Source organism: Grammomys surdaster, unplaced genomic scaffold, assembly GCF_004785775.1.
Source record: "Grammomys surdaster isolate TR1022 unplaced genomic scaffold, NIH_TR_1.0 150, whole genome shotgun sequence".
NCBI lineage: Eukaryota > Metazoa > Chordata > Mammalia > Rodentia > Muridae > Grammomys > Grammomys surdaster.
Genome location: NW_021604608.1, coordinates 18969272 through 18989546, shown reverse-complemented (window position 1 = coordinate 18989546; position 20275 = coordinate 18969272). Strand labels below are relative to the sequence as shown.

Here is a 20275-nt window from a genome sequence, read left to right as displayed (position 1 = left end):
TGGGAACTGAACTTGGGTCCCCTGCAGGAGTAGTACATGCTTTTAATGACTGAGTCATCTCTCCAGCCCGAGATGACGTCATCATCATCATCATCATCATGATTGGTTCATTTTTTGGCCTCAAAATTTCCAGTCCTCCACTTATCTATCTTAGTAGTCTATTCTGCCTGTTCTTTCTTTGTTCTCTTTGTTTCCTCTCTTCCCCTCTTTCCCTACCTCACCCATGAGCACAAATACTGTAGTTATCTACCAGGAGAGCAACACGGTTGAGAGCATTCTTAACTAGAACTTTCAAAACAGGTCTGTAGGTCCGGGTTTGAAAAACACAAGTGCGTGTGTATGGCATGGAGAACGAATCCCTGTTTCCGGTGCTTTAGAAGGAAGAGGGGATCGTTATCCTTATTTATATTATTTGGCTGTCAATCAGCAGGCTTCTCTATCTAAAAACTCTCAACTGACTGCTACAGCAATGAATCATTAATGGGGCAATCTTAGTCGGCTGGGTTCCCTTCCTGTACCTGGAAGACTCTGTGGCAAGCAAACATAAGAATTAAGTGTATCTTTTCCAGAGAAGCCTTTCTTCGTTGGCATTGCTCTTCAGAGACAGATGCCTCTTTGAGGAAACCACAATGAAGTCTTGTGTGTGTGTGTGGGGGGGGGGGAAGAACCTCTTCAAACACTCAAGTCACTTTAGTGAGTAACCAGAAAAGCTGTGATAGTATCCGCTTTCATGTTTATGTGATTATCAATAAACCTCTAAGATACAATCAAAACGAGGGCAGTGAGATGACATCGGTTTTCAGAATCGATGAGCTATGTGAGCCATTTAAACGGAGCCTGGAGAGCAATACACACTCGTTAGCTTCAAGTTATGAATAATGGCTGCTTCGGAGAGCAGAAACAATGATGGATGCAGATGATTCTTCAGAGCTGCAGACCGGGGTTGTGTGGCGTGTGGTGTGTGGTGAGCTCCGTTTCAGATGTAGCTTTCACTGTCTCCAGATGGACAACACACATTTGCTCATGTTTGCACTTGAAAATGTTTGTACTCGTGTTTGGGGTCTGTGTACAGTTTTAAGTCCAAGCACATACCCACCTGCCAGAAACTTGATTCAGCCAGTGTAGACCTTGGCTCAGGAAAGACCTTGGCTTGGTCACCCTAGTGCTAATTAACAATGCAGAATCCCTGTCCTCAGCTCACACAGACTGGCTGAATAAGAATCTGCATTTTAACAAGGTCCCCAGGTGGTTGGCGTGCATGCACTGGGAAGCATGGTCTGATATGGTACAAGTTGAAGAAAACAGTGTCACAAATATTACCCACTCAGGGAGAAAAACCTGTTCAACACAAATCATATAAAACCCCACGGACAGCCGCGGGGGCACCAAACAGTTGGTTATCTGTCTAATGCCTGACAGGCTGCTGGTGTAGAGCTTCCAGGTCAATGGAGAGGCCTGGGTACATCAGCTCCTCTCTGTGGGACTTGAGGTCCTCAGATAGTGAACTGCAGAAAGTGGGGGGATGCAACAGAAGAGCCTGGAACATGAATTGATGAGGAAAGCCCCCGAACTGTCTCAGGGACCCACCATTCCCACCAAAGCCTGTCTTCAAGTAACTTGGAGTAGAGGGATATGCGTTTTTATCAATACATCGATCCATCAATGGCTTCCGTCTCCCCATCACTCCGCTTACAGATGATATAGTATGGTATTGCTAAAAACCTAAACTAGGTAAGCCCAAGATAGAATGAGCAAACTAGACTTTCTGACAGCAGAATGGGTTGGTGGCCCGAAACTCACCCTTGATCCGTAGAGTCACTTAGTGGAAATATGGGGGGACAGATATCCCATTTCTCTGAAGAACTGTTCTTTGCCTGCCTGCAGTCACACCCCAGGTCTACATGCCACCATCTTGCCCCCAACCAAAGCTGAGTGAGTTCAAGGTGGCCATCTGACCTTCTGACCCATGCTGGTGATCTGAAACTTCTCACCCAGAAAAAGGAATGTGATTGTGGGGATGTTTCAGAGTGGGAGTGAGCTCTGTTGCTGGGTCCCCAAAGCTGTTCACAGTTTTCCACCAACTTCCAGAAAGCTCCCCTTTATCTGAGCCATTTGTAACCCACCCCCAGAGGCCTCGAGAGAACATAGCCTTGGTTTCAGACTTCCAGCCATTCCTGTAAAACTGTACACTGCAATTGTAAATACCCTGACTAAACTCTGTTTCCTGTGTCTCTGGAAAAGAGTCAGATCTTACATCTAGGGAGTTTAAAAATAGAAAGATAAAAGGGGAGTAAGTTTCCCACTTGCTCCTCCTGCCTAACTTTATAATATGACTGATTTCTTCTTCCCCCATGTATATGTGTGTAGTATGGGGGATCACACATGTTTGCATGCATGTGTCTAGAGGCAGAGGTTGATGCTCGGTGTCTTCCTCAATCACACTCTTCTTTATTTACTGAGATAAGGTTTCTTGCTGAACCTGGAGCTAGCCCATTTGGCTACTCTAGAGAGCCATATTGCCTGGGGGAGCACCTAGTCTCTCTCCAGAACACTGGGATTACAGGCATGCTCTGGGGATCTGAACTCAGAGTCTTACACTTGCACATGAAATCCTTCATCGGCTAAGCCATCTCCCCAGCCCACAAGAACTACATGGGACAGAAAAGGGCACAACCTAGATATGGAATCAGAAGCCACACATTGAAAAATATGCAATATTTCACAGCTATTATCTTAAGAACAGAGACACTTAAATGTTCATTGACAACACTTTTTTTTTCAATTATCATATGTGGCTTATTAGACTGAGCACAATACTGAATGATAATATTTAAAGTTAATTATTTTAATAGAGATTCTTGAGTAATGTACTGATAGATAATAAGCAATGGAAAGGAACCTTCATTTGACACCCTTTCTTTTGATATATGAATAGAATGATGTCCACGGAGATCGGACTGCTCACCAAACAGTACAAATGTCTGAGATGCAGACTAAAGTTCATAGCCCAGGGAGCCTGAAGTCTATAGCCCAGGCAAAGGGGAGCTCTAGGCTAGTGGTGTTTAGAGAGGGAACCTCAGCCTGGTTTTAGAAAACAGCATGACTCAGCTGTAATTATGGAATTGTGCCAAAAGGTATCATATTCCTGACTTCTCCTGACGGCTCTAATTCCCTCAACAATGTAAGAAAATGATCCGAATTGTATTCTTACCCCAATGGTGGTTAAAGAATTCGTAAACTTCTTCGATAGGGAGGCTACTTCATTGCACATTGCCGTGGTTAATCTGAAATCAGAAAAAAAAAAAAAAAAGGTTCGTGGGATTTTCAATAAAGTAACGTAAACCTCATGACGACTAGTGACGTGAACGGCAGTATGACGCCAAAAGGGCAGTGCCCAAGTTTGAAGTCGCTCTACAGAAATGTGCAGTCTTCCTCAACAGTTATCCATGGTTCACAGTTTTCTTTCCATGTTTAATTAAGGAATACTCCTCTAATTAATTTGCCCTGCTTTTACAATCAAAGCCACTTGCAGGGAACTTTCAGGCCTGAGCATCTTTTTCATAGGCCTGAGCATCTTTTTCATAGGAGTGGAAACTCAGGCCAGGTGGCTTTTCTCCTGTGTCTGGGTCATTTTAAAATAATGAGCGTTCACTAGGGCACTCATTTATATGTCATCTAATGACTAAATTGAACCTGTAAAGTAACCTGTATGGCACATGCAGTGGTGAGTGTAGAAAGGGGATTAAAACGCAAATGTACATTCACTCATTTGCATGTGTGTACGCACGCACGCACGCACGCACGCACGCACGCACGCACGCACGCACGCATTCACCTCTCCTGGTGCTGGAGAACCAGCCGGGTCTTGGGCATGCTCTGCAAACACTCCGTTCCTTTCTTTCCCTTTCAGCAGTGTGTCACTATGTGTCCCAGTCTGGCCTGCCTTGACTTACAGAGATCCTCCTGCCTCAGCCTACAGAGATCTGGGACTGTGGACACGCTTTACCACATCCAGCTTGTCTCTGGATCCTGATTGTGTTATCCCTATTGCCTCAAAATAAAGATCCCTGGAATATTTCTTTACAACATCTCAAAATTTGGACTTTTCTTTGGCCATTTGCTTTTAAGTCTTTACTCCAAGAAAATAAAGCAAGAAGGACAAAATTAATCAGCATGTTGATGCTAACACCACAGATGACAAAAACTGAAAACAATATAATCGCCAAACAATGTGTGCCCTGTCTGATTTTTCTCCTAACAATTGCAGTGTATGATTTTACAGCTAATAAAATGCTATTAGAAAAACAAAAGCTCCGGATTAAGAATACTGCACGTTAGGAGAGCTACTAAAGGGAAAGAAGATGGTTTGTTTTGTTTTGATAGAGACTCTGCCTAACCTATATAAGAGTTTTCTTGTGTGTGTAGGTGTTTATATGTGTATATGCCACATGGTAGGGGAAGGGGCTATAGACCCTTCACTTTCCACCTCCCCAGCTCTGAGATTACAGGTGCCTGCTGTCCTGTCTGGGGTTTGTTTGTTTGTTTGGTTGGTTTTGGTTTTTGGTTTTTGGTTTTGTATATAGATACTGGGGATTGAAGTCAGGTGCTCAGGTGAATGAACACAGCAAGTACTTTACTGAATCACTCACTCTCCAGCCCTCCACCCCTTTTGTATGATGCTGGTGAATATAGCTAAGGGCTCCGTGTGGTAGCAGGATTGCCACTGAATTACACCCCTAGGTATGATGAAGGTATTAGGTATGGTGGAGGCGTCCATCCATCTGAAATTTGTCTGAGGAAATCATTGGGGATGAGGCCAGACGACAGCAGAGAACCATGCTGTGTGCTCTTGGGCAGGTAGTAGGAGGGCTCTCACTGAACACTCATCAGCTAGGGGGCAGCACAGCTGGATGAGGTTGGGACAAACAAGGGACTCAGAAAGATGCTAAGAGCAAGGTCCCAGGACTCACGCCCTGGGACTTCCTCCTTCAGATCCGTACAAAGACAAGGCAGTAGCTAGACGCTGTCCTTGGCATTTCAAAATCTTTCTCTATTCCTTCCATGTTAGAAAGTACACTATCTCTCTAGAATTATCGCATGATGTGTATTTTATTTCTAAGTGCATAATTTCCCTTGTTGGATGTAGTAAAATTAGTGAGCTAGCAAAATGCAAGTGGATAATGGGTGAGGTGTGTGTATGTGTGTGTGTGTGTGTCCGGTGTTCTTTCTTGAGTGATACTTTGCCTCCCTTGTTTTAATAATAACAAAGGGGTATTTGGACATCTGCTGATATTCCACATGTCATATAATTATACACATAAAAATTAATGACTTATTTTAGCGTTATTTTCTATTTTCAAAAAGATTCCACACCAACTGTTTTCATATGTGACATATATATATATAATCTTATGTATATTCATATTTACATAATACTAGATAAACTAATAACAACAACAACAACTGCTTATTAAAGAACATAAACTCCAGTGTATGGCACAGGAACACAGCCTGCAGTGAACTGTCTTGCATTAGTGGTTAGCATGCCCAGAGAACAGACCAGGCAGGGCAGGTAAAGTTGCTGAAAAGGGTAGTGTGTGTCTGCCTACTTTTTGTGCAGGGAACTGAGAAGTTATATTAGACAATCCTTTCTCTGTTGGTATGGTATGAATATATAATTACCCTCAATGTTCTGTTCTTTGAAAAATTTGATCTATTAAAATAAACATGTTTATACCTCTGAATGCATTAGTGTGTCTCCTCTTAAATCTCAAAAACCCTTATTGTATCATCATCATCATCATCATCATCATCATCATCATCATCATCGCTGTATTCCTAAGGGAGTCCTTATTTCTTAAAATGATCATAACAGTTGACACGAAAATCTAAATCTTCGGGTGTTTAGGGTATGAACGGCACACACATACATGCACACGTGTCCACGTGCGTACAGACACATGCAATTTTAAAAGTAAGAATTAAAAGTTGCATTAACTTTATCAGAACTTTTGCTTGGTCTTGAGCTGGCTTTTCCTCCTCTTGTCCATGGAGAATTAACTCTGCAACTTTATGAAGCTGTTCAATGCAGCGTGCAGTGACCTCAGCCAGACTTTCGATGGACAACATGTACACTTCCTGAAATGAATGCATACAAAGAGAATTATTCACTAAGCAGCCTCTTTTCAAAAATCCCTGTCACATTAAAAAAAACGGGACATGATTCGAAGCACATACTATATTGCTGAGCTACACCCTGACCCCCAGATGATGTAATCTTGTATCCCTATAAAATTCCAAGGGTGGAGGAGGGTGGTGGCTTAGTCAGTAAAGCACTTTTGCACAAGCATGGGGACCTGAGTTTGCATCCTCAGCACCTACATAAGTGCTGCACAGCTTTAACCCCAGGCAAGGATGGGGATGGACTGATGTCTGGGGCTCACTGGCCACAGCCAATGTTATGTTAGCACCAGGTACAATGTGAGACCCTGACCCAAACAATACAGTGGAAAATGACTGAAGAGAGTGAGAAAAGGCAGCCTCCGGTCTCCACACAAAGCCAAACCATGCATAAAAGTGTGTGTGTGTGTGTGTGTCCACTGGACATTTTTTCTTGGAGTACTCTACCTTAGTTGCTTTAAAATTGGAACTCGGCATAAGGGACAATTATCGCAGGTGACTTTTGGAGCACAGGCAGGACATAAAGTATACGCACAGGAGGGTACTAAACTGCAGGAAAGAGGCCCCGGCAATGAAAGAGAGCTTCAACTGCCTCATTAGTGAGGGAGCATAAAGACAATTTATAGTAACACATTTGCATAAAGATAAATCAATTATGTTCTGGAAGATCTTTCTGCTTTTAAATTATAAAATTATGGAGAAAAAGCTACAAAGATCTGTGCTAAGCCATAAATTGCCTTGGGATAGAGAATCGGGAGTGTCTGTGGCAGTCTTACTAGAATGGAGGACACAGTGTAAATAGAAAGGGGCTCCTTATAGAATTATCACAGATAACTACAGCAGATGCCGGTAGGTTTACCTCCACTGTCTTAGCTCCTTTGCCCCCCGTTTTGTTTTCTTCAGCTTCTTCAGCTTTCTCTTCCTCTTCTTCTTTCTTCTCTTCCTCCTCAGACCCTTTCGCCACATCTACTGACACCACACTTCGATCCTCTTCAACCCAGTCATGAGCTTTCTTCATGGCCTGCAATGGCCCCGACCAAACAATACATTCACCGTGGGAACGTAAACACCAAGACCTCTCAACCCAGACCCTCCAGGGCAGATATGTGGGGCCATTCCTAAAGCCCCTTAGACAGCAACTTGGTGGCTCATAAAAAAATATAAACTAGAAAACAAGGGTGGAGTGGAAAGTCTATAGATCACATCAAAGGGCCTAAGAACTTCTAAAAGGGTATTTTAAAATGATATTCAGAGAATATATGATATCAGAGAAAACGGACAGATGTTGCTACAGTGTATTCACGGCTGGTGATAAAAAGATGGCCTGTATTTATAGAAATTATATATACATATACATATATACATATATACATATATACATATAAATATACATATATATATATATATATATTTCTTGTATAGGCTGGGAATCTGTAAAGGGTCATGGCTGAAGCCAGTTTCCTCATGTGGTGGTTTTCCTAAAGCCCTCATCATCTCAGGAACCAATAATGGACCAATGAGAAGAAGATTGAGGGCTTTGCTCCTTCTGGTTCTTGGAGGGCCTTCCAACCTCTAGGGCGAGCAGGGGCCTGGCTCTGCCACGATAGCAATATAAGCAACCTGTGACCTACAAAATCATGGCTAACTGGAAACTGCAGAGACCACCTTTCTCACCCAGTCTGTTGCTTCCTCACTTCGGAGACGGGACAGACCAATCTAGAGCTCATCAGATCCTTTAAGCTGTTTGCTTAAGTAGAAGATCCGGCTCATCTTACGCTAAACCTTAAAGCCTGTGTCAGAGTTTAACATGTCAGAATGTTGGGAGGTAATTCAAGAGCTAGCAGATTAGGAGAGAGCAACCCTAAAAAGTCCTCTTTTAGGAATAAAGGCTGACCCATACAACTGAGAAGTCCCCTCTCTTCCCTCCAAGTGGTAGAGGGTGCTGTAGGGAGATGAACAAGATAATTTCCCAGCTGATCTGTCAGATCATTAACCCCTAACAGAGAGAAAGAAATTCCTCATCTCACCACCTCTGTACCTCATCCTGTGCTTTCTTCACCCATTATAACAGGTGAGGGGCGATGCAAACCACTGCTAGGTAAGGTAAGAGATAGGAGGAAAGGGAGAAAGAAAAGAAATAACAGAGCTTTGAATAATTAATGATCAGCATCTCCTTAAGAAATCTTTACAGCAAGACTGGGTACTAACTTGCAAGATGCACTGTGGTGCCGGGCAGTGGTGGCGCACGCCTTTAATCCCAGCACTTGGGAGGCAGAGGCAGGTGGATTTCTGAGTTCTAGGCCAGCCTGGTCTACACAGAGAAACCTTGTCTCGAAAAACCATTTTTTTTTTTAAATGCGCTGTGCTGTTAGAGGAATCTGGAATGTCAAGGCTGGACCGTCCTAAGATGTGTTGGAGCAGTGGTGGCCCAGGTGGGAGGAGAGGCATGAACCTCTCTCATTGCTCTAAAACTGGCGTGTCTCTTTAAAAAGCAAGGGTGGGAGTGGAGTCTGGAAAGTCCCTTGATGGTTCCCCCTCACCTCACTTTGAAGATAATCATCCTCTGACAGAACATTCTATTTCACTGTGAAAGGGCAACTGACTTTTTCAAGGTCACCAGATAATTACAGAACGGAGGTCTCAGAAGCCTTTCGTGCACCACATGCAGGTCTCAGAAGCCTTGCATCCATTACGGTACCTCTGCAGATACTAATTACTGACCTCAGACTCCCCTCCCCCTGCTACGCCGTGTGTGGGGTGGTGGTGGTGGGGGGGGGTTGGTGTTTTCCATTTCTTGCAGATCTGAGGAATCTTACCACCGAAATCCTCTTTCCCCAGCCCCTCTTTTAAAACCAAAGACACAGAATGGGTTGGTTCCGACCTTATTGAGTTTGTCAGGTGTGGCGGCGACGTGTAAATCAAACAGGAGCTCTGTGAGCATCCTAGCAAATTCTTCCCCGCTTTCTTCTAGGCCTAGAAACAGAACACGACAGCAGTAAGAGGCGTGATTCATTTATTTTTTTTCATCCTTCAGAATGTGGCAGCTCTCCTGACTTTGCAGCAGGCACTCGGGGTAGACTAAGGAGAGAGAGGCTTTGGCAGTGTGCCCTGAGGCTGCCTGGGAAGACGGGTGTCACCTTCCATTGGTGAGCACAGCAGGGAAGCAGCAGGGTGTCTGGAGAGGGCTGCCAAGGCCTAGCTGCAGGCCTCTGGCACTAGGGCACCCCTGGGCTGGCTCAGAGACAACAGGGGGTAGGGAGAGACCTTGTGTGTCTTGGGGCCACAGCTGTTACAGCCCATTGCTGAAGGAATGAGTATGTATGACCTGTGTCAGTCCACTGGTGCCTGATACTCAGAGAATGGTTATGCTTCCCATAGCAACTTTGACAATGCCCAGGCTGTGGTGCTGAGGAAGGACTCCCAGGGCTGAGTGAGCAGAATTCTCGTGAGGTGTGTGCTCTGATGTAATACCATCTCTCTGGAGAAATTTCCCAAGGTTCTTGAGAACACCTATGTGGTACTATGATACTTTTTAATGATCTATTTTCTCAGATAGGAAACTATCTAAGGACAGAAAAGAGTTTAACTCATTCCTAGTGTGATATCTGGAACATAACAGGTTCTAAAGAAAATACTATTTGAATTGTTGATCTATTAAGATATCATATGATATATGATATAATAATCATATATTTGTTATATAGTATAATTATACATCATAAAATAAAACTAAATATCCTTGACTGGCCAGTGGTGACAGAGGCCTTTAATCCTAGCAATCAGGAGCCAGACACGGGTGGGTCTCTGTGAGTCAAGGCCAGCCTAGTTTACATATTGAATTCCAGGACAGCCAGGGGTACACAGAAGAATCCTGTCTCAAAAAAAAAAAACCCCACAAAAACAATCAAACCAAACCAAACCAAGCAACTAACCAAAAATATCTCTGGTAGGCAACAGAGATTCTTAAAAGCTACAGGCTCACTTCTCTCATGTGTAACTTCAAAGCAATGCCATCTTAAAGTTTCTGGTAGGTGCTGAAGTATTGATTCTATAATGGGTTTATGAGTCCCCCCCCCCCCAAGGGAGAATAAAGCATCATTAATCTGGCTCAATTGCATGTGTACAAACCCCTCTGTGAAGAAGTTACCTGGGCTCATGCCGTAGCCCAGATATACCTCTGGGGAAGGCTAAGCCACGTGGAAAATATTGTACCTAACGCTTGCATGGATCTGATAGTTTCAGTTTTATAGAAACATGGTTAATGGGCAGCCTGCGAGATAGCCTGTGAGTCTATTGCAAATGCTTGTCTTTGATCTCTTTATTATGATCTATATTCTCGAAAGGGAGACAGGCTAATAAACAGATAAACAAAGCATTTCTGTCAAGTGATGAGTTTTACGGAGAAGTATGAACCATGGGAGACGGATAGGGGTAGCTAGAACTTAGAAATGATTATAAAGTTTTTCATCATTATTTATTTTATTCTTGCTTGACTGCATTTACGTATGTGTACAAGGTGCATGCCAGGTCCCCACCGAGGTCAGTGGAGGACAGAAAAAGATGTTGGATGGATGTCTGTGAGTCCAGTTGGTGCTGGGAACTGAATGCAGGTCTTCCGCAAGAGCAGCAAGTGAGTTTCGGAATTTTATATAGAAGGTGCTACATTCTGTGTTTCCCTGAGCTTGTCTGTTGACACCTAATCACTAGGCTGATAGCATTCAGAGTCGGGGCTTTTGGTCATGAGCATGAAATTCACATGAATAGATTAATGTCTGTGTCCCATGTGAGGACACAGCTAGAGGATGCTGACTGTGACCCAGAGATGGACCTTCACTACACACCAGATCTGCCAGCGCTCTGATCTCAGACTTCCTTATGAACTGTGAGAAATAAGTTCCTGCTGCTTGTAAGGTCTACTGTGATGTTTGTTATAGCAGCCCGAACAGGTCAGGAGTCAGGGGAAGCTGAGGAAGGGATCAATGTGTCTTTAAAAGCTGGAGCCTCTGGAGCCTCTGGAGCCTCTGGAGCCTCTGGAGCCTCTGGAGCCTCTGGAGCCTCTGGAGCCTCTGGAGCCTCTGGAGCCTCTGGAGCCTCTGGAGCCTCTGTGTTCTCACCCATTCACATTCCCCCCAAACACATTTAAAATCTTTGTGTGTTCGTGTCAGTGTGGTACATACTAATTTATTTACACCAATTTTCCGTTTTTACAAACAGTTCAATATATTTGTTTCAGATAGTAACTGAGAAGGGAAAGATAAAGGTGGGGTGTAGTCCCCACCTGACGGTAGCCTCAGAGGTGGGGGGAGAAGTGTTCTAGACGCTTGGCAGTGGCAGTAAAGTCTAGCAGGGAACGTGTCTGTTAAGTTCTGGGGGGCAGTAAGGAGGCCAGCGCGGCTGCACAGAATGAGGGACATGTGTGCACTGGGTGTAGACCCTGGCAATGGCCTTAGTTCAGGATGAAGTAACAGTGGGACACGTTTTAACCAGGAAGGTGAGTGCTGTAAGTGTTTGTAGCTATAGTATAGTTCTCAGAGGATGCATAGGAAGAAAGCTTCCTACACAGTGAGGCCTGAGGAGAGTTGAGAATGAGACTCCATTAGCCAAGTACGGAGAGGTTGGAAGGGAGGGGGTGAGGCAGAAGAGGAAAGAGAGAGGGAAGAAAGGAGATTCTACTAAAAGCACATAGGCAAGGCCTCATCCGGGAACAGCTCAGTCTCCTTCATCTCTTGGGAGGCTGTGCTGCAGGGCAGGAGCCCTTGGCTGAGACCCACCCCAGCCCAGTTCCTTAACCTCTGGGGCCTGAAACCAGTGAGCAGGCTTCATTCCCCACCCCCCTGCATCCCACCTTCCCCATCAACTGGGGATCATAAAATCACCCTCTGTTCTTTGTAAAATTTTATGCTGTACTTTTGAGGGTTGCTAGAGATCCAATCCAGGGACATACTCCTGCTCAGGAAGCACTGTAGCACTTAGCTACACCCTGATTCCAGTCTTTTTAGTTACTATAAGATTCAAATATAGTATTGAATTGTTTTGTAAAGAGGGAAAGCTATATTTGTTATACACCACACTGACATGAGCACGCAGATTAAACATATTTGGTGGGAACTGACAGTAAATCAGAACACAAATGCTTCCAGAGGCTCAGGCTTCTACTAAACATACACCAGTAACTTTTATTATGTATTTCAGAGGGGAGAAGTCACTAAAAATATATAAAACCAGCGTTAGTCGGCGTTGTGACAGACTCCTGCTGCTATTCTCCGTCTGTATATATGTGGCCAAGAGAACGTCCTCACGGCAATAAAAACAGAAAATGGGCTTTTTAAAATCTCTTCACAGCCTTGGTAAAGCAGATCGGAGGGCCACGGCTGTGTGGTGTGGTGAGACGACATTGTGGCAAAAAGACAAACATGCAAACCACGAGCCCGTGTTATTCGGCGAGCAGGAGCCTGATATAAAATTTAATCTAGAAGATGACAGCCTGTTATTATACTTTCTGAGACTACCAAATAAATCACTTAATTGTTAGAAGATTTTAGGAATAAAAGTGCTCGTATATGAAAAAAATCCTGGTGAGATGCTTAAATTTCTGCCATAATTTTGCTCTCTTTTTTTTTCTTTCTTCACATCTCATGGCTGATATTCCTTTCTGCCGTCTTTTTGGGGAACCCCTCTGTCTTCCTGGAGCTGTCATATGCCTTTGTGATGGGGTTGATTTAACAACACCCCTGTTCTTCTCACACAGTGCCTCATTAAGTGTCTGAATGACATTTATTTATTAAATTAAGTTAATGAAAATTAATAGTGTTTTGATCATCTGGAGATGGCCTTCGGGGAAAATGGATCTATTACAAGAGATAATAGGGTTTTGTCATGAAGAGAGAGACAAATTTACCACGTTCCCCTTGCAGCCACCAAATTTATCATTTTTTTCTTAAAGTATGATATTCAGCACTTCAGTGTGTGTGTGTGTGTGTGTGTGTGTGTGTGTGTGTGTGTGTGTGAAATTCAAGATTCTCAATTTACTGAATGAGACTCTATATTTAAATGAGAACACATCACATTGCCTGTGGCAACACTTTCTGATTGGCAGCACAACCCAGTTTCTTCTCCAAAGAACCACACCGATGAACAATGTAATGGTATTTCACTTTGCATTTGCAACGTGTCTCTGATGTGTGGGAATATAGAGTCGTGCGTGCACGTGTGTGTGTGTGTGTGTGTGTGATGTGTGGTGTGTGTATGTGGGTGGGGTGTGTGTGTGTGTGATGTGTGGTGTGTGTGTATGTGTGTGTGGGTATATGTGTGTGGGGGGGTATGTGTGTGTGTATGTGATGTGTGGTGTGTGTGTATGTGTGTGTGGGTATGTGTGTGGGGTGTGTGTGATGTGTGGTGTGTGGGTATGTGTGTGGGGTGTGTGTGTGTGTGATGTGTGGTGTGTGTGTATGTGTGTGTGTGTATGTGTGTGGGGTGTGTGTGTGTGTGATGTGTGGTATGTGTGTATGTGTGTGTGGGTATGTGTGTGGGGTGTGTGTGTGTGTGATGTGTGGTGTGTGTGTATGTGTGTGGGGGTATGTGTGTGGGGTGTGTGTGTGTGTTCATATGGGTGTGGATCCATCTGTGGGTGTGGGTATGTGCACGCATAGCATGTGTGGGGAGACCGGACGACTCAGGGACCTCTCACATGTTGTTTCAGACTGAGTCTCTCATTGGCCAAGGACTTCAACAAAGAGGCCAAAGGCCAGACTACCTGGCCCACAAGCCTGTATCTCCCTGCTGTCTCCCCATAGCTGAGATGACAGGAGTATGTCACCTGTTCTGGATTTGCTTGTTGTATAGATTTTGGGAATTCAAATCAGGTCGTTGCTCTTGGAAGGCAAGCACTTTACTGTCAGAGTCATTTCCCCAGCCTAGGGCCCTTTTAAAAATCCTTTCTGAATGACACACCCAAAAGGACCATGATCTAACTCAAGAATCATGAGCTTGAAGAATAGACTAATTGAGGTGACAGTCAGTGCTGGAAAGGGGCATCTATCAGGTCATCTTGGGTCCCCGATGTGAGTTGTATCTCCTCTGACAACCAGTATTTCAGTTTCTTCATTAGAAAAATGACAAGGTTGCCATCTTTGGCGACTTTTGTAGGAACATACAAATGCTCCAAAAGATCATTCCCAGTTGCCTCTTTGATATTTATTGGCCCCTTCCTATACTTCAGTATAAATGGCTCTTTTATTTTGATGCAATTAGCATAAATTTTATTAAGATGAAGGCACAGAAGATCAGGATGTGGGGCTAAAGGGGGAAACTCTGATTAAACAAGTTTATGAATGCACAGAATAATTTGCGCTGAGCCTCAAGGCTCAAGCACAGGAGCGCTCATGTCTGAGCTTTGATTAAAGGTATACAACACACTTGGGAACACAAAGATTCTGTGCCTTGACAGTGACAGTATGAGCACTTATTATCACTCCCCTGCATGATGAGGAAATGACAGGAACAAACAAGGCTGCAGCTCACTCTACCTTCCCAACCTCCCTGGTAATGTTTGGACACTAAGTAACAATAGCAACAGCTAACATATGTGACCAGTTCTGTGTGCCAAGATCCATGACGTGGGCTTTTATGGATGGTATTTAATCTGAGCCTTATAACAGTTCCCAGAATAGGCAGCATTGTCCCCAGGATATAGTGAAGATGCTTCTCTCAACGGGGTCATATAATTTGTTCAAGGAATTAGTGAAAAGGTTTCCAATGGACTTTCCTGCTGGTCCTAGAAGCAGCCAGCTTTGTGTCTGCAGTTGCTCTGTCCACTGGTATAAACTACAGGAAGTGCCTGTTACTGCCATCTGTAGGAAGACATCCCACATGTACACAGGACACCCTTGACTGTTCCACTCCCAAGTGGGTGACCCAATGTAGACATTGGGTATGGTCAACTTTTCCCTTCTCAAAAGAAGCCTTGCTTCTCATAAAATAGGCTCTAGATTCCTTTGGGTTCTAGTCACTTTTGAGAGGTGTGGTGGTTTGGATGAGAATGGCCCCCATAGGCTCACATATTTGAATGCTTAGTCTCCAGCATTCAGTGGTGGAACTGTTTAGGAAGGATTAGAAGGTGTGGCCTTGCTGGAGGAGATGTATCACTAGGAAGTGGCTGTGAGATTTCAAAAGCCCATGCTAGACCCAGTTTGTCTCTGGTTCTCTCTGTGTTTCTGTCTCTGTGTCTCTGTCTCTCCCTCCCTCTCCCTCTGTCTCCCTCTTCCTTCTCCCTCTTCCTCTCTCCATCTCCCCCTGCCCCCTCTGCCTGTAGGTAAGGATGTAAGTTCTTAGCTACTGCTTCAGTACCATGCCCACCTGCCTGCCTCCATGTTCCCTGTCATAACAGTCATGGATACACCCTCTAAAACTACAATTAAATGCTTTCCTTTATAAGTTGCCTGAGTCATGGTCTCTTCACAGTAATAGAAAAGTAACTGAGACAAGGGGGAAGACTGCCGGGATGTGTATACCTCACTCACCCCATGACCTTCAACTTGAAACACCTTGGAGAAAATGGCACAGCCATGGTCAGAACTGGAATTTTTGTATGGTTGGTGGGGATTGACCTCGGGGTCTCAAAGAGCTAGGCAAGCACTGTGCTGCTAGGCTACCAGCCTCCCACACCAAGAACCGCACTGTTCAGGTGGTGTGTGGGATGCTTGCAAATACACAACTCCTACAGACAGAAATGAAAGAGAATAAGGAAGTCATGCAAATAAATCCATGGCAAGACTGGCACACCACAGTCCTCAATCACATCCAATAACACAGGCACCTGGAGTTAGAAAGTGCCACATATATTGTGGTCATTTAGGCCCAGCACACTGTGCTTGGTTCATTTGACTTTTTGCATTCATTTGTGTTGGCAATGTGCCAGGGACTATGCTGGCCACCAGAGAAAAAATGGGGCTCTGGTTCAGTAAAGAAAGGGCTACACATGACTGAGACCAGCCCTGTATCCACAACAGCTGCACAGGGCATTCCGGGAGCAGTATGAGGAACCCCTGGGTTAAGGAAATCCCACTCTGTCCTAAGGCCTGTTTCTCAGCAGCTGTGTCTGAGGCCCAGGCCCCTGGTTTACCTTGCTGTTCGTTACTGCTTTTTTACCTTGTTCTTCCGGATTTGCTTCATTCTCTGATTCTTTGGCTACAAAGATGTCTTTGATAGAAATTAGGTCATTTTTCAACAGTTCTAGTTTCTCTCCATCCAGTGATGCTAAAAAGGACTGAACCTGGAGAAAAAAAGAAAGAAAGAAAAAAAGAAAGAAAGAAAGAGGTCACTTTAACTGTCATCGCTTCTTCTCAAGAATAGCATTTACGTATAGCTATCTCCCGTTTCCCCAGTAGCTACTGAGCGAGCCACAGTGTGAGAGGTAAGAGGTGTTGGCTCTCCTGCCCATTCACAGTGTGGGCTCTCCAGACTTCACTCCTTCTCATTGAGTAGTTATTGCTGCTGCTGTTACATCTCGGTATACAGTTCAGATTGGCCTCGAACTGGTTAGACAGTCCAGTCTGGTCTTGAACTTGAGCTCCTCCGGCCTCAGCTTCTTCAGTACTCTTCCAGGCACGAGCCACCACACAGGACTGACTGTCTCGTTCTTAAAACAGGATCTGTACTTCCTTGGGATCCTTGCTGTGGTAAACGGTGAATATGAAGCTAAGGGCGCTGGTCAACGGTGGTTGGAACCCATTGATCGCAGTGGTCAAAACACACTTCGGCCTCCCTCCACACAGCTCGGATATCCGCTCCTCACTCACTTCCTGTTGGCCTTGTGTAAGTTACATTCCTATGCCTTGGCTATGAAATTGGTACTGCTTGCATTTTTGGTCATTAAAGCATAAGAACTGACTTAAAACACTGTGTTGCTCAATAAATGAAAGATCTAACACACACACACATATATACACACACACACACACGTGTATATATATATATATATACATATATACACACTTTTATTAGACATGACTTATACTGAGTTTACAAAAATGTCCAAGATACATTTTCATTTTCTGAAAACTCTTTGTCTAGAATAGTAGTTCTCAAGCTGAGGGGACCCCTTTTGGGGGATTGGATATCACATATCCTGCATATTAGATATTTACATTATGATTCACAACAGTAGCAAAATTACAGTTATGAAGCAGCAATGAAATGATTTTATGGTTGGGTCACCACTGCACAAGGAACTGAATTAAAGGGTCACATCGTTCTGAAGGTTGAAAACCACTGCTCTAGGGCAGGGAAGCCCAAGACAATGGGTATCAGCCATAAAGGACGTGGAGGAAGAGTGCTGCTGGGCCAGCGAGGAGGGAACAGTCACTGTCTTGGGGAGGTAAGTATCTGTGCAGGGAGAGCTTGGAAGAGGAGGCTTGGCTTGGACTGACATCACCTCTGCTCACTGTCGGAGTCTCTCTTTGGATAGTGCCCTCTGCATACACTTCAAAACAAGTACAGCTGGCCATCCTCTGAAGATTAATTTGAATTTCCAAATTGGTCACAGGTCATGGACGATCATGTTTAAAATGAGTCGTGACTGTAAAGCTGTATATTTCTGGTTTTTCATTCTGCAAGTCTGATTCTTGCTCTGAAGGGAGCACTATCACGGGAGCTCAGTCCTCCGTGGGATGGTTTCACTGTTCATGTGGTAGCAAATCAGCTCACCAGACTAGGAGTCAGCTAGGGCATCCGGGCTGGCAGACTTTGTTTTCCCGAGGGTTTATGCACATCACTGGGCACTGTGCGCCTGCCCAAGGCTCTGGGAGAAAGCTTGGCAGGAAATCAACACAAAACCCATTAGCCATGCAGTCCGGCAGGTAGCAGCAAAAGTGGCCTGTTTTGTGGCTCCAGCCAGCCCCTCTGGCTTTGGCATTCTGAGAACCTTCCTTTCACTTGCATGTTCCTGCTTCTCCCTCTTTAACTCCAGTCTGCTACAGGGGCGTGCACTGAATTTGTAGTCGGATGCAATAATTAATCATAATTAATCACGTGTTCTTCACAAGGGTACACAGAGTGTCTTATATCCCCTTTCCATAAAAATAAAATAAAATAAAATAAAATAAAATAAAATAAAAGCGACCAAGTGTAATGAAACAAATGATTAGATTTTCCCACTTATCATGTACCACACTGCCAGGACCTTAGAACAGACCTGACACAACATCATATAATAATTCCTTTGCATTATTTATTTACTTATCTATGTATTATGGCATGTGTGCTGTTGGTGGTGTGGTGTGGGTGTGAGTGCTATGATAGGGTCTAAACTCCAGTCCTCAAGATGTGCATAAAACCTTGGGAAAGCAAAGTCTGCCAGCCCGGATGCCCTAGCTGACTCCTAGAACCGCACTGTTCAGGTGACGTGTGGGACGCTTGCAAATACACAACTCCTACAGACAGAAATGAAAGAGAATAAGGAAGTCATGCAAAGAAATCCATGGCAAGACTGGCACACCACGATCCTCAACCACATCCAATAACACAGGCACCTGGAGTTAGAAAGTGCTACATATATTGTGGTCATTTAGGCCTGGCACACTGTGCTTGGTTCGTTTGACTTTTTGCATTCATTTGTGTTGGCAATGTGTCAGGGACTATGCTGGCCACCAGAGAAACAGGGGAGGAAGTATTAGTGCCAGAGAGCTGAAGATCCTTTTTCTTGTGATGTTTGAGTTTCAGCCAATGAAATATCAATGGATATGACAAGCATCCTTTCTTGTCCACAGCTTTCAAATGGGAGTGTCCTCTCTCTACTTCCTCGGGCTGACGGGACTCAGAAGACCACAGGCATTAGACCATGGTGACATCCAGTACATTTTTAAGACTTGGACACATGGGATATTTCCCTTTCTAGAACACTTTACTGAGTGGCCCTGTTTCCCATGCTGTGCTGAGACCAGTGTGGACCTAGGAGACGACTCGAGGTAGCTGCCTGCATCAGAGAATGTGTGGAGCTGGAACAAACATGTCTCGCTTACTTGTGCATGACACTTTGAGGTAAAAGACAGCTGGAGACTGAAGGGCAGACTGGAGAATGCAATAGAAACTCAGGGACTGAGAATCCCACAGAGGGACTCAGCCTTCCCGGTCAGGATGAAAGTTTGTCAAGGGAGAAAGACAGAGCTGATTTCTCCGAAGGTTCGTCTCACTTGTTCTTTAACTTGGAAAGTACCCACGTAAGGTTGCCAGGTAAACACAGGCTATTTAGTAACCTTGTGTCTCAGACACACGATAACATTTTCTTAGTAGAAGTGTGTCCTGAATGTTTCCTTAGCATTACATTTTAAGGAGTCATCCTGTGAGTTTTGTCTATTGTCTGTTTTTGGGGTGGTGGAGAATTGAACTCGAGACCTTGTATATGCTAGGTGAGCACTTTACCTCCAAGCTACAAAGGCCTGCAGACCTTTTCTTTTTCACTTTGTTTTACATTTATTTATTTATTTATTTATTTATTTATTTATTTATGCTTGTGTGGAGGTCAGAGATTTTCTTCCTCTACCATGTGGGTTCCAGGGATCAAACTCACGCCATCAGTCTTGGTGCTAAGTGCCTTTACCCGATGTGCCAGCTCCTGACCCTTACTTTTTTTTCCTGAGCCTTATTTTAAAGTTCAAATTGAATTTAAATAATTTATTTTCAGTGCTGGGACTAGGGCAATGTCTATGCCTGAGCTGTATCCTCAGTCATCTCTTTATTCTTTTTAAATCACTTTTTATTCTGACACAGAGGTTGCAAAGTCTGGCCTTGATCTTACTCTGCAATACAGACAAGCCTTGAACTTGAAATCTTTCTGCCTCAGCCTCCTCAATACCTGGGATTCAGGCTTATGCCACCGGGGCCCATCTTAACTTGATTTTTGAATTAACAAGTGATGACTTGTATCTATGGGGTGCAGTGTGGTAATCTGACATGTGTACATGGATCTGTGGGATACAATGTGGTGATCTCACATGTGTACATGTATCTGGGAGACAATGTGGTGATCAGACATGTGTACATGTATCTGGGAGACAATGTGATGATCTCACATGTGTACATGTATCTGGGATACAATGTG

General features: G+C 44.2%; 1 protein-coding gene across 1 annotated transcript in view; it reads right to left on the bottom strand.

Moving 5' to 3' along the window:
- Fam114a1 (family with sequence similarity 114 member A1) overlaps window positions 1-20275 on the bottom strand; it is a 71277-nt gene that overhangs the window by 3230 nt on the left and 47772 nt on the right. The window contains exons 8-12 of the mRNA XM_028765299.1: window positions 16327-16450; window positions 9062-9153; window positions 7040-7201; window positions 5999-6138; window positions 3212-3284 (exon numbers count right to left, since the gene is read on the bottom strand). Coding sequence (XP_028621132.1) covers window positions 3212-3284; window positions 5999-6138; window positions 7040-7201; window positions 9062-9153; window positions 16327-16450 — 591 coding nt within the window. The remainder of the gene's footprint in view (window positions 1-3211; window positions 3285-5998; window positions 6139-7039; window positions 7202-9061; window positions 9154-16326; window positions 16451-20275) is intronic.